The sequence below is a fragment of the Halyomorpha halys genome, unplaced genomic scaffold (assembly GCF_000696795.3).
Source record: "Halyomorpha halys isolate HHAL.00 unplaced genomic scaffold, Hhal_1.1 Scaffold1127.1, whole genome shotgun sequence".
Classification (NCBI taxonomy): domain Eukaryota; kingdom Metazoa; phylum Arthropoda; class Insecta; order Hemiptera; family Pentatomidae; genus Halyomorpha; species Halyomorpha halys.
In genome coordinates this window covers 233,213-247,929 of record NW_027110032.1, presented here as the reverse complement: position 1 = coordinate 247,929, position 14,717 = coordinate 233,213, and the positions used below count along the sequence as shown (strand labels likewise).

General features: G+C 28.5%; 2 protein-coding genes across 4 annotated transcripts in view; one reads left to right on the top strand and one right to left on the bottom strand.

The window, feature by feature from the left end:
- Positions 1-3,066, top strand: part of LOC106688431 (transformer-2 protein homolog beta) — a 17,771-nt gene extending 14,705 nt beyond the window's left edge. For both annotated transcript variants that reach the window (XM_014432877.3, XM_014432879.2), the window contains exons 7-8: positions 79-194; positions 1,916-3,066. In XM_014432877.3, the coding sequence (XP_014288363.1) occupies positions 79-194; positions 1,916-1,926 (127 nt within the window). In that variant the 3' untranslated portion in view covers positions 1,927-3,066. The remainder of the gene's footprint in view (positions 1-78; positions 195-1,915) is intronic.
- Positions 3,067-6,009: 2,943 nt separating this feature from the next.
- LOC106688424 (uncharacterized) overlaps positions 6,010-14,717 on the bottom strand; it is a 124,742-nt gene continuing 116,034 nt past the window's right edge. The window contains exons 17-23 of one of the 2 annotated variants that reach the window (XM_067048138.1): positions 14,460-14,587; positions 13,116-13,349; positions 10,851-11,055; positions 9,366-9,511; positions 7,788-8,000; positions 6,337-6,438; positions 6,010-6,256 (exon numbers count right to left, since the gene is read on the bottom strand). In XM_067048138.1, coding sequence (XP_066904239.1) covers positions 6,173-6,256; positions 6,337-6,438; positions 7,788-8,000; positions 9,366-9,511; positions 10,851-11,055; positions 13,116-13,349; positions 14,460-14,587 — 1,112 coding nt within the window. In that variant the 3' untranslated portion in view covers positions 6,010-6,172. The remainder of the gene's footprint in view (positions 6,257-6,336; positions 6,439-7,787; positions 8,001-9,365; positions 9,512-10,850; positions 11,056-13,115; positions 13,350-14,459; positions 14,588-14,717) is intronic. The other variant, XM_067048139.1, reaches the window with a different exon arrangement.

The following is a 14,717-nucleotide window of genomic DNA, read 5'->3' as shown; positions in this document are numbered from 1 at the left end:
CATATATGTAATCAAAGTATTCTAATATATAATTTTAAATTTGATATCTATTGTGATTCTATTCATTGCTATTTTCAGTGACTATTATGGTGGTGGTGGGTACAGAGGCGGTGGCAGGTATCGATCTCCCTCTCCTTATTACAGATCTTCAAGGCGTCGTTACGAAAGATCTAGGTCTCGCTCGTATTCTCCAAGTGAGTATTTCTGTAATTTTTAATAGCAAGAATTCTGTCAACTTATGGTAATTTCTAATATGATTTGAAATTTTGCATATCCTGAATAATATTCAAATTCTAGTTGCAGTTAGTAATTAGTTGAACATTTTGTATTTTTGAAATATGCATAATTTTCATTTAAAAAAAATAAATAATAAGTAGTGTTGGTTTTATGTAAAAGCAATGAATCCAACAATTTTTAAAAAAGTATATTTTTATACTTGTCCTAGGAAGGAAAAATTGTTTCGTGTGTATAGTGAAATCTCTGTAATCCTCAGTAATTTAGAGGGGTTTTCAGATTACAGAAAAATAGTGTAAAACAAATCCAACAGTATGATTTACTTTGATAAAGTAATAAGATGGGTGAAAAATAAAGTATAAATCAAACAAAAAGAAAATCTTTGTATGGATTTATTTAAAACATAATAAAAATTATAAAAAAAAAAAAATGGGTTTCTCAAACAAACTTTGTAATATACATATTCTACTAATTAATTAAATTAGTTTTAGAGATTCAAATAATTTATTCAATAGATGTGTATTTTTAATTCCAGCAAAATATATTATTACTACTTCCATAAGAATTAGATCATCTGATATCGTAACTGTAAAAATATTTTATTTTCATGGTTATTACAATATCTTGCCCATAGATCGGGAAGTTAAAAATGTCTTTTACACATGTGCATGTTGATTTGGAAATAAAAATATTATTGCCTGCTAAAGTTTTTCAAAAAAAAGTTATCTTTTTTTTTACTCTTGTTCTGGATTGAATAAGAAACATTTAGCTTAGTAAAAAAAGTTTAGTTTGAATTGTTAATTATTCTTTAAGAGGAATACTGTTATTTTAATTTTTATTATCCAAAGAATATGTAATAAGCTAAAATTGTATTTAGGAATTACAGTTAGATTGTTTAAATATCAAAATAAATGTACATGACAGTGTTACACAGTTTTAATTTAAACTGTTTAGGTGAAGTTAATTCATTGAACATTGCTTAGAGCTATGGTACTCCAATAGCTTACTCCACTCCATAGCTAAAGGATCAAAAAATTCGTACTGTTAAGTCAGTTGTCCGCAAGTTTGGGATCCTTAGATATTTGTGTGATGATGTATTCTTAGAACTATTTTATATTCTGGTGTTTGTAAATATATAAAAAAGGTCTAACAAGCCAATGCATTTTAAAAGTGAAACAAAATGGACTTTTAAGCGATCTAATTTTCAAATATTTCTGAAGAGGGCTGGAACTCCCTTGTCCCCTCCTCCCATTTAGTTGAGTAAAGCGATATTGTGAATGCTATAAGATCAATTCTTCTCGTTTGTTTATCAGATTTCTTTCTTAAACCTGGTTATAAGATATATTTTTCATCATTCATAAACTGTTTTCTTTATTTTGTAGAAGTAATCCCTTAATATTGAGTTTTTTTCCTATGTAAATAAATAGGTTACATTTCATGATAGCCAACAATGATATAAATATATGTTGTTCCAGTATTGCACTCTACTTAAAATTGTTAAAACTCATGTGTTTTTTTTAAAATTTGCAATTCATCAAATTTGCAGATGTAGCATTCTGGTTATTGAGGGATTATTGTACCCGTACTATAGTAAGGTTTATTTAAATAAATTGATGTTATTTTTCATCATTTTAATTCAATTTTTTTAATGTATATTTATGTTTTGTTTTTTTGTTTACAGGGCGATACTAGAAAAAACCTAGAGTTAAGGTTTACAGACTAATACTGTTAATTTGACCTGAACACATACCCAACCTCCTTCAGTTGCTGCGATCGCCTCGGGACATTGTGAGCTAGCAAAGGAAGCTGCCAAACTTGTCCTACGCATTACCAACGGACTTTTACTGTTAACTGACTGATGAAGACCCTAGTCTGTGTAAATATGTATCTTTTACTTCTAGCAATGGCAAAATTCTCTCTTAGTGATGTTAAGTTGTCTGGGTCGTCGGATCCACTTATGAACAATTATTTTCTATTTTCTTTCAGTTTTGTTTAACTTTCTTTTTTTCTTTTTCTTTTTTTTATTCAATCTTCAAATAATTTCTCACGTTTAAATAAAATTGTATTTACCAGAGAATTATTATTTGTATAATAGGATATGCCATATATTAAAAAAATATATATACATTTGTAAATAATACCTCTTATTCTTTGTTTAATTTTATTGTTGTACTTGTAATTAAATGACAGACTAATGGATGTATGCTTTGTACCAGCGGCATTAAATTATTCTTGTCAGCATTTATAAATTTTTTAGAATGCTTTCTCAAGTATTTTTATTATTTATTATGTGTTGATGTCTGCATCATTTTTTTTTTCCTGTAGTTCACGATTAGCAATTTTATTTTTCTGTTAAATAGATTCCCCCTATCCTTTCTTAATATTATTATAATTTGTAGGTTGTCTATGAGCGAGCCATATTTGGTTGAATTTGTTGAAATATATTAAATTTTCATGTGTTATGCTAGAAAATATGGATTAAAAGATATTTTGTAAATGAAAATAATTTTTATTTCTTTATAGTATTAAAGCTAATTAGGATGATGTTTGTAATGTGTAAGGATATCATTTTTAATATCCTTATTTTTTTATGTTGTAAATAAAATGTGCCGTTTTTGAATAAGTTCATAGGCAATCTCTCCAGAGGTGAGAGGAAGGAGGTGGGATAGTTGTAAAATTAGTTTTGTCTTATTCTGTTTTAAATTTAGTTTGTAATTATTCTTTTAAGTAGCACATTGCAATTATGTCTGGTATTAAATTTTTATTTCTTTTTTTTTTTGTCATATCTTTGTATACTGTACTACAGAACAAATAAAGAAGTATTGAATACAATTTTGTATTATTATTTAAATAAGTGATCAGCTGTTTACTTGCCTAATAAATGCCAACATGAGATATCTCTTTCGTATGGTATAGCTTGTTCACTTCCTACGATGAGTTGGTATGTTGTATGTGTTCATTACAATTACTTAGATATTATCCTATCCAACAGTTGTCGATTAAAAACATCCTTGTTTTTTTATGTATATTTGTCAACTTTTGTATTTGTTTTCTTTATCTACTATGGGAGAAAGAGCCATAGTAATTCTAAAGTTTTGGAATTATCCAATCCAACTAAGTCTTTAAGAAGAATGTATACAATCAGAAAAGGCACATGTTTTAAAGAATCGAAAATTACATTAACGTAGAGAGATTTATTTATAGTTTTCGCTGGTCGTCTTCATTGGGAATGGATAAAGTTAAAAAATACGTATAAATTTATAATTGGCTCAAAATATATCTTTAGTTATAAATGTAGAAAGGAATGATTGGTTTCTCTACAAATTCTGTTGGAGATCCATTCTTCTGAAATAAATCTTTAAACTTGATTTTTTTTTTTTTTTTTTTTTAGAAACTCCAGTTTTTAATTTTTGTTATACACTATACTATGTGCATGTACCTCTCCTTCAGTAAATGGAGTTTAAATTTAGTTTATGATCCTATCATTTGTATTAATACTTATAGGTTATTGAAGGCTGTATGCCATCGTAAGAAAATCAAAATGATTTGTATAGCTATCATATTGTACTCTGGTAGAGACTCTAGGAAGATTCATTGATTTTTTAAATATTAAAAACTGTCTTGTTGATTTGTTCAGTTACAATGTATCACAGCTTAAAACTTTGACTGAGGTTGGCGATACATTATCATGAAGGTGTGATGGTTTGGGATGGCAATAATCTCTGCTGAATTCATCGAGGAAGTGAACATTTATCAATGTTCCCTGTGATAAATATTTCTTACTTCCACAAGTGTTAAAATAATAAAAATGTTGATTTTATTAGTTTATACCTGGTGATATTACTTATTCTGTTTTTTTAACATTGTTATGCACTGAAGTTATTTTTTTTTTCTTTTAAAAGGTTTTGTGAGAAGAAGGAATGGCTGAATATGAAATAAAAATTGAAAATCATAAAAAGAACAATTGTTTACATTAAATTGAACTGTGTGCATTGAAAGTAATAACTGAAAACTTGGTTTGAGGATTGATATAAAGTAGAAGTACTTTGTATTGAAGGGAATTTTATCAATGTTGAAAGCTTGGACAGTTTTTTTGTTAATTGAATTATGGCGACTCCTAAGAAGTTGAATGAAGTTATTTATTTGTCCCATTAAAGTTGCATATTTTCTCTATATACTTGTTTTTGTTCCTATTACTTAAGAAGGTATTAACCAGTTTTGTGAAAATGCAACAGCTGACGTGTGAAAGTGGGATCCTGAAGACATTTAACTGTAATTCACAAGAGCAATCTTCCAACCACCTTTGTTGCTTGTTCTGTTGAGGTTTGAGTTTTATTTAAACTTTGATTAATTCTTTCCTGTTTGATAGTGATAGAATTTTCAAGTTTAGATTAAATCTACCATTCTTCAGTAATATAGAATAAAACAGAGAAGTTTGTTCATTTACAAAGTTTTCATCAAAGAACAACATAAATAAATTTTACTACCATACAATTCCACGAATATCAATCAATTAAAATTTTATACTATTCAATTATCAGTTATCAATTTTTTATCATTTATGATTTAATTCAATATTTTGTATAATTCTAAATTTGTTTGTGTACTATTCCTTTTCAATTGTATGTTTCTCTAAATGTTGTAATATCTTTTGTTCTATAGCCCTGATGAAGACCTGAAACTCAGGTTGAAACGTCGGCATAAAATAAATCTGGTTTTGTTTATTTATGTTGTTCTTTGCTGACCGCAACCCCCGACAAACTTCTCCAAACAAATATATCAAAATGGTGGTGTGCAAGATTTATTCATTTGAGGATATGGGTGCAGAATTCAATAATTTGAATTTCGAGCAAGAGCTAGTGCTTCACAATGACTCTGAAATGAAAATAAATGAGATATTTTAAACCTTTAGCTACTGTTGATTCAAATAAGTTCACCTCAGATGACTACAATGAAGGTCACAGAGATTTATTTGATGAAGGAAATTGATGCTGATATTTCAGGTGTTCTCATCCAGAACAGCAATCGCGCCAAGAAAAAAGGAATTTTCATAAACTAAAAGAAGGAAAAAGAGCAAAAATCTGCAAAACAGAAGGAAAAAGGTGTAACCAAAAAGTCAAAAACCGTGTTGAGAAGTTAACAGAAAAGTTCGCTGGAGATTTGTCCAACGGCTGTCAATTGAATTCAACAAGGCACTTCATTTTTCCAAGATCATCACTCCATTTATTTTGGCCAATATTCTAGGTTCAAAATCGAGAGATTTGTAAAGGAAGTCCCAATTACTGGAGTGATCTGGGATCAGAGCCTTAGCACATGGAAGAAAAAACTAACAGTGAACTGCTTGCAGAGACTGGTCAGTCTATATCTCATTCTTAAGAAGTGTGGGGCCTATGGTTCAAAACAATCCATCAGGATGCCTCTACACAACAACGAATGCTAGTGTAGTTGGCAAGAGACCACATGGGATGCCTAAAACAAGATGGATAGACAGAAGCGACATGGATGCGAAAGAACTCTGCTACAAACTGAAAATATTTCTCGATTAAAGTATCTTGAAGTCTCCTCTCCCCGTTTTAAGCTAATATTTCAAAAGTGATATAAGACCGTCGCTTCCTGGACATTAAGAGAAATAAAATAGAAAATAACAAATAACTTTTCAATCAGTTTACTTTAACCAAATTGTTGAAAATTAAACGATGTTTAATACGGGCATTTTTGTCACAAGGCATGGAGTCAGTCTCTAATTCTCTTTGTTTTATAGTAAATAAGGAGATGAGAAGGAAATTATACTTGTTTTAAAATATATTTCTACAGTAACAAATTAAAAAAAAACACCTATATACATCACAGTGTACAAAACTTAAAGATATATCTTTTTACGTTTAAAAATTGATAAATAAAGCTAATAGATTCTAAGAGCTCCTAGTGCGCCTCATCGTTAGACCCTCAATGCTTCTTCTTCGTCTTGAAGCTGCTTAATGTCAGTTTTGTTCATGAAGTAATAACTAGCCTGTCTTCCTTTCTATAAATATTTTTAAAAAATCAATAGTAAGAGAATGTTTGAAATTGTTTTAATTTAAAAATAAGACAACCAAAAATTACCAGATCTTTTAATACTCTTTGAGCTCCTGCAGCAATGAGGATTCTTGACAATGACTCCACCTTTTCCAAAGCCATAGCGTAATGTAGCGGAGTTCTCATCAGCTGTGAACATTAATGAGAAATGTCCTCTTACAACTATACATACAAAGAACTGTCCATGTAACGGGTTCTCGAATTAGGATGATATTAGATCCAAATTAGAATTAATTTTCTGGATACAGTTATTGAAAGGAAAAAAAGTAAATAAAATTTATTAATCATGAGGCAGTATAATTACATTCTAATGTTAAACTACAGCCAAAGTTCTTTTCTTATCTCGGACCAAAAAATTGTGACTACTTGCATTTGCGACTGAGAATTTCTTGATTTCTGAATCCCAAATATGCAAGATATACTGTATCTGTGTTCTTAGAATAATTTACCAGTTGCCTATCAAAACAAACAAGTATCCATTTATTTATAAATAAGTAGTCTTATTACCGCTTCTTTAACTAAATAAGTAGATGAAATGAGTAGATATGGCTTCTTATAGAGGGTGCCTTCACACGAATTTTTTTATTTTATTGCTTTTAGTTCTCAGAGTGACTATGTCACAATAAATTCAAATGAATAGAATGTGTCTCTTCTACTTTGTTCACAAATTATAATTTGGAGTAAAAGCGAAAGGAATTTAATTCCTACTGAAAAAACAAATTTTGGTACTATTAGGACTGGTCGACATAAGTGAAAGTGAAATTTCTGGAAATGAAATAAATGTATTAAAATTTTAATAATCATGAATTCCCTCTCATAGCTTAAAGCAGAAAATATTAGTTACAGAATAATAACAATATTGGAATCGAACAGCCATGTCCTGAATCAATTCCAGTAAAAATGTTTATATTGTAATAGGAGACTATAAGATAACAGATCATTCAATCGGACCAGCACCGCTGGTATTGTTAAGCTCTAACTTTTCTGTTACAACATAAAAATTTTCCTGCTAGGATTGACCAGCATTACCCTACCCCCCCTCCACCACAACCATTTCATCTTGGGTCGCGATATCAATTACTCCCTTATATACATATATTTCCTTCTTTTTTTTCTAGAGTTGAATAACATTGATAAAGAAGTTATACTACAAAAATTGTGCTATTCAGTAAGGTAAAAATGTTTGACCATTTTACAACAAGTCGAAGAGACATTCATAATAAACAATCACTAAATTCCTTAAGTCATTTTCTAAACTTATTAATAATTGATATAATTTTTTTTTTTTTAAAATGAGCCTATTTATGTTGATCTTAACTAATTCCTGAATAAATTTTATCAAAATAGGAAATACTAGCAGCTGACAAGCACAATACTAAGCAGATGATTTCAGTAAACTACAATTTATATACCAATAAACATTTTACTACAAAATATCTAAGTTATTTTCATAAGCTTTATGAGAAATATAATTATACATTGTCACCAATCTGAAGCGTAGCTGGGTACTTATTGGCTATGTGTTCGACCGTTGATTCATGCTGTGCCAAAACTGCCACGTGAAGAGAACATCGTCCCTGGTTGTTTTTCGCTACTGCTAGCATCTTCTTAGAACCACTTTTCTTAAATATTTCCTGCACTTGGGCCAGTGAACCGAATCTAATCGCTCTGTGTAATTTTTCACGATTTTCCTGAAACATGTAATTGGGGTTATATTCAAGTTAAAGAGCTACATTATGGGGAAAATGCTTAGGATGTAGTGGACCATAAATTTAATATAAGGAGATATTATATAGAAATAGGATATTTAGAAAAACATAAGTTCCTGGCTTACAGGAAAAGTTTATTTATGCAGAAATTAGGTGAAAGAAAGTTTTTAGAAATATGAATTTGGTTCATGGATTTGGTTAATAGCCAACCCCTCTTATAACAAATAATTTTTTTGAGGTGGTATTTTGAAAAAAAAAAAAAACAGTTACAGAGTATGGCTGAAACTATTATTTTTGTAAATGTGAATTCTATACCACCATACATAAATAATGAGCTTTTGCTATGTTTTGTTAATTCTATCGCAGATTTTGAAAAAAAAAATTATTCTTAATATTCAGGCATGGTTATTATGGATACAAGAATAAACAAAACTTATTTATATGTGGCGACGTTTTGATGTTGGCTGAAAAAACAAAATAATAACCATAACTCAGAGAAACAAAAAAAGAAATTAATAAAGAAACTTGGAAATACATAACAATAAATTAAGTAGATTGATACTAATAGAAGATAAAATATTAAAATTATAATAAAATTTATCTCTACACTATTATATTTTATCTTCTATTAGTATTAATCTTACCTCTACACGATTATATTTTATATTCCATTAGTATCAATGTTACCTCTACACTATTATATTTTATCTTCTATTAGTATCAATGTTACCTCTACATTATTATATTTTATCTTCCATTAGTATCAATGTTACCTCTACACTATTATATTTTATCTTCCATTAGTATCAATGTTACCTCTACATTATTATATTTTATCTTCTATTAGTATCAATGTTACCTCTACATTATTATATTTTATCTTTTCGTAGTATCAATCAACTATAATCTATCAATTTATTGTTATTTAGTTCCAAGTTTGTTTATTATTATTTTCTTTTTATGTTTTTTGTTTTGTTTTTCCAGTTCTGATATAGGCCTGAAATTCAGGTCAAAACATTGGCACAAATAAATAAAGTTTGTTTATTTGAGTATCTTTGATGGAAGATGCAGTACAATACTCATATTATGGTGTTAGCACCTTTCAAAGTGTAATTCAATAATGAAATTTTATCAGGAATGAATTGATAAATCTTTATCATAAATAGTAGAAAATGAATAAAAATAGAGCCAATAAATAATTTTTGATTTATTCACAGATATTTATACCAAAACTGACATTTAGTATATAAATTAAACAATTTATTTATTAGAATTGATAGGGGAAATAGGCAAGAATTGCAAATACGATGAAAATAAAAAATTGCTCTAAACTATCAAAAATGTCACCTCAAATGCTGTAATTCCTTTGAGGAATTTTAAAACCGATGTTTGCTCCCTTCCTTCAGCAATTTCTAAAATATTTCCACTGTCTTCAGCATCTAAAATATGGTCGTATCCTTCAATTAATAATTCTCTCAGTCTGTTTTCTTCTCCTAAAAATACAAATAAATAAAATATATTTAAAAAATGAAGAGATGAATTTATGAAGGTGTTATGAGACAAACATATGACTAAAAAAAATTGAATTTTTAACTTCATAAAACTACCACAATAGGAGATTCAAAAAAATTTAACTAGGTGCTGTATAAAAAGGAATTTTAAAATATTTTTCCAAATGAAAATCCCTCTTTTTCCAAAATATCACATAGCACCTTCATTCACTTATGTCTTCAATTATTTGAGTACATTTAATGTATAATTGAAAAAATAAAAATGATCATCAAAATTGTAGAGATATTTTTGTCTTTATAAGAATGATATAGAGACCTAAGAGTGATGTAGAAATGTAAAAGTGATGTAGGTGTTTAAATGTATATAGTTTAAGTGAAAAAAGAAAATACTATAGGCTTAGAAATTACACCATAGATCTGGTTTTAAATTTGATAAAGTTAAAAAAGTCAGTCTGTTTTCAGTTAAGGTCAGTATTTGTACCTATGAAGTGAAAATGAGAACATGGTAACAGTGAAATGCAGCCAGAAGATAACAGTTTATACAGAGCAAGTACTGATGACAAGTAAACACAAATGAAGGATATATTTATTCAATTTTATAGGTCTATCTCAGTCATTATTGCTTATGTTCATGAAAATAAAATTAAAAAGATAATATTATACTTTAATTTTATAGGTGGCCAAGCCATTTTATAGCTATTTATTTTCAAGGCAAATTAGGCACACTTTGTGAAACTCACTTATTTTTCATTATATATTTTAAATTATTATTGTTAAATAATTACTTTTTGGGACTACAATGCCCCATCTTCAGACTTTAATTAAAAAACATAATTTTACTATGTGATCAACATTATTTTATTTCTAAATATATTTTTAGAAAATAAAAATGCAAATTATTGATATGAAAGAAGTGCACCTTCAAATTAACTATTTGGGTATCATAAAATAATTTAGATTTATTAGTTACTTCTCCTCAAACTTAATGTCTTAAAGAGAAATCCTTAGAAGTTCTAAAAATCAATACCACAAAAGCATGATTAATAATCTTTACCATACAAATCATGTAGAAAATCTGAATGAGATTTAAAGGTATGGATAAAGAAATGTATGCTATCGAAAATTCTTTGAATCTTAAAAATGTAATTAACCGTTTCAATAATATGGATACTGTTTACAGTTTTCATGAATTTTGTTTTTAATAATCAATTAAAAATACTAACTAAAGTTTTAATTATTTACATGAATTCTACCTGCAGCAAATTTTAAGCAAAAATTTAGACAATTTTTAATCTTCAAAGAAACCCACATAACATTTTACCTCTTGCAGCCAAAGCGACAACATATCTATCTATTCCACGGATGTTTTCCTGAATATCTGATTGTTCCGCAATATCTCTCGCTGTCCTATACAGAGAATCCCTAAGTCCAGGATTGCTATCCATTTCTTGAAGCAACTGGAACATGGCGTTTCTTCCTTGAGATCTAGCAGCGGCGAAATGGAGCATACTTTGTCCGTGTTCATCCTGATAAATATAAAAGTAATAAACTTCATTTTTTATTAAGTAGAAACTAAATGATACACCTTCAAACTTACATCCTAATGAAAAGGGTTTACAATGTTAAATAGAATAGAAGAGATGGAAACCTCAACTTTCTAAGTGTAACAGCTCATAATAGTGACACAGGTTCTATTCTTAGAATTCTAATGAAAGTTAAAAATAGTAAAACTAAAGATCCCTGCTTAACCGGATCTTAAGATTAACTGGTAATAAAAAAAACAAAATAAATACATAAAATGATAAGAAATTAAGGAAAAAAAGCTGAGGATTAAGTTGAGTAAAACAAAAAAAAAAAAAACTGACTTTGTAACTACTATTAAAAGCCTGGTTCACACAACTTTGAGATGAAATTAATCTTTCTTCATTTTATAACAGTTATTTCTTTATTATTCAGGATAACAATACCCTTACTGTATATTTCATACACAGGGAAGAGAAAGTAAAATCAGAATTTTGTCACAACAATCATAGAGAAACAATAATTATCAATTCTTTCATATTTGTATTTATTTATTGCTAATTACTATTACAAATGAGAGAGGGTTGGTTCTTAAAATTAAAAAAATCAAAGATACTTAAAATTTGTTTAAAGCGCTGTGAAAATTTGTATTTAAGGGTTTCTTGATGTGTGAAAAATAATTATCAATTTTGTTACTGCCTAGAATAAGACAGTTTTTCAAATGACAATAACAAAGCTATGAGCTATGGAATGAGATAAGAAAAGATTGGGCGTTCTTGGCTATTTCTAATTTCTCAGCCCATCTTAATCTGTATTGTGTGAAAACAATTTTTTCTTTTAGTTGATAAACAATTTCTATTTAAGTTCATACTTATCCACTTTTTATTACTACTAAATATGACAAGTTGACTAAAAATTGTTCATTACTGTCCACAAAGGTGGAGGGAAATATGACAATTTATCAGTTTCTGAACTATTGTAGCGACACCACTATCTGCTGGTTTATACTATAACTACTACAGCCGCCAAATTCATTACAACCCAACATAATGATCCTAACTGCCGCAACATAAACTACTACACTCATCACACAGCCATCGTATATATATGTATTGTTTCTTAAAAATAATTTAACTTGACTTATATATAACCTTTTTTATATCATTATATTTATAAATTTATTATTTGAATCAATAAAGATTGCAATAGAATCTTCTGATCTACTAAAAAGTAATGTCTTAAATGTAGCATCTCTCGATGGTGTTTAATAGCCCCATAGATAAATTCGAGCAACTTGATAAACTAGGGTATGAAATTCCTTCTCAAGGAACCACCCCCTTAGGAGGCAGTGAGTAACAATATGTCAGTATAAGGTATCAGTCCATTCTAGTGCTATTATTAGTACTTTTATTTCACTTCTGCCTTCTCTGGATCTCTCCTACTCCCAAAACCTTTTCTTCCTTTTATAAGGACCAACAGCTAGTTCCTTTAGGACTTGCTATCCCCTTCACGACCATAAGCTTGTTCCCAATGAAGTAAAGTTTCCATCCTGTGAGATTTTAGGACTAGATCCAATAAAATTTGTCACTTCATCTTCTAATCAGCTACCTAACCTATTGAAGAGGCATTGTAGAGGCCTTATGATGTAGAGTCCCTCTCATTTTCAGTTGGAGTCAGAATTAGCTAATTACAAAACAACTACCAACGTATGAAACAGGTGCACCGTAACAGTAAAACAATTGTATCATGGGCTGTAATATTGTTTCATCAGGTATATAAAACTATAATTCAATGATGAACTACTAAATAAAATTACATGTGACCAAAGATCATTACTAATAAAACAAAAAAAGAGTAAGACATTACCCAACCTGTCCTGTACAATTTAAAAATATTCCAGCCCTTAATATAATCACAAAATATAATCAAGGAACCTGCTAAGTAGTTACAACAAATAACTAAGTTCTGGCTTCTTTACAAGCCCACCTATTCGAATAAAATCTAAAATATAATCAGACTAATACTTACGGAATACTTGCCCTAAAGTAAAGCATGTGTGACTTACCCTATTAACTTGTTTAAAAGAATTTTCTTCTGGTTCTGGGGAGCTTGTAATTTCGTCATCCTCATCGACTCCTTCAACCACTTCTTCATCTTCATCCTTTCTTTTATTATTATTATCTCCTGTTTCATCTTCTTCAGTTTCTGGTTCGATTTCATCTCCTTCCATCTGATTGCCATTCTCATCTTCTTTAGGACCACGACTCTCAGGTGTGCCTTCTATGCTTCTGATCCCCCTCTGTAAGTTTAGGATGTTTAAAATAAAGACATGCTAAAGTAAGGTGTGCTTCATGAAAATCTACATACCATTTTATTGTTAGAAACTAATTAAGAAAAATTCTAAACCAATAAATTTAGCAGTAATGAACACTAATGAAATTATTATGGAACACTACACAAGCATTAATTTTTTTATTAAAATTATAATTCATCCTGTATGCATCAACTTTAAGGTGTAACATTAAGTTTTTGGGGTTTTAAACATGCCGTTACTAAGATTTTATTTTTTTTTTACTTCCTCTTATTTTATAATATAATAGCATTTTATATGCTTTTCTTTACTTATATACTGTTCTTTTATTCAATATTTATTTGTTGTATAAAAATTAATATAGATGACTACTGAAGGCACTTCCATATCCAATTATTTTAACTTGTATTTCAATTTTTAAATATTCTTTATCTTTACTTTTATTTATTTTCTCATATTCTAATTACTTTCAACATTAAATCATTCTCATTTCTGTGCACTATATTCATAATTATTATCATAAACATATTTACCCAACTAAATTTGTCTTTCTAGTTTCTCATTTTTGTTTTTATCTTAAATGCAGCTCTGATACAAAAAGGTCTACATAGTTCGGTGGAACTAAACGTTATATTAAAAAAAAAAAAAAGATGTTTTAAATTGTATATTTTATTATCACTCTGACTAAATCCTGATTAAAAATTCTCTGAATTCATTTATCACAATCGAATATTTGTATTATTGTAATATGTTTGTTGATATGTTCATTACAAAGTAATGAACAGTTGACATTAAGAAACTATATTGTCAAAGGGAAATTTAAAAAATCATCAAAACGCTCAAAGAGAAAAAAAAATTGTTTGCATTATATGAATAACAAGTTAATTGGTGATTTGAAAAGAATAATTATAAGTTAATTGGTGATTTGATAAGAATAATTATAAGTCAAATTTCAGATGGCAGATGCTCAGGATTCTAAAGTTGTAGTATTTCTCCTTTTTTATTAAATCTCATTTTTTCTTTACTTTTAAATATGTAAAAGTAACATAAATTAAATATACTGACAACTTAAAATAGTAAAATTTTAATTATAGTTACCTGAAGAGGTTCAATGAGATCCTCCGATTTATTGAAAGCTAAAAGGAAGTTTGCCAAGTGTATTATCGGGTTTGGAGGTCGCAGTTGTGCCACTTCTGTGAGGCCTTTTATTAATGGTTCTCCTAATGCTATTATCATACAACATGTTATCTACCTTACAATATATTACTCATAATTATTTTATTGGGAAATTATTTAAATATAATAGCAGTAATATTTAGTAATGAATGCACATAAATACATTTTTTTTTTTTTTTT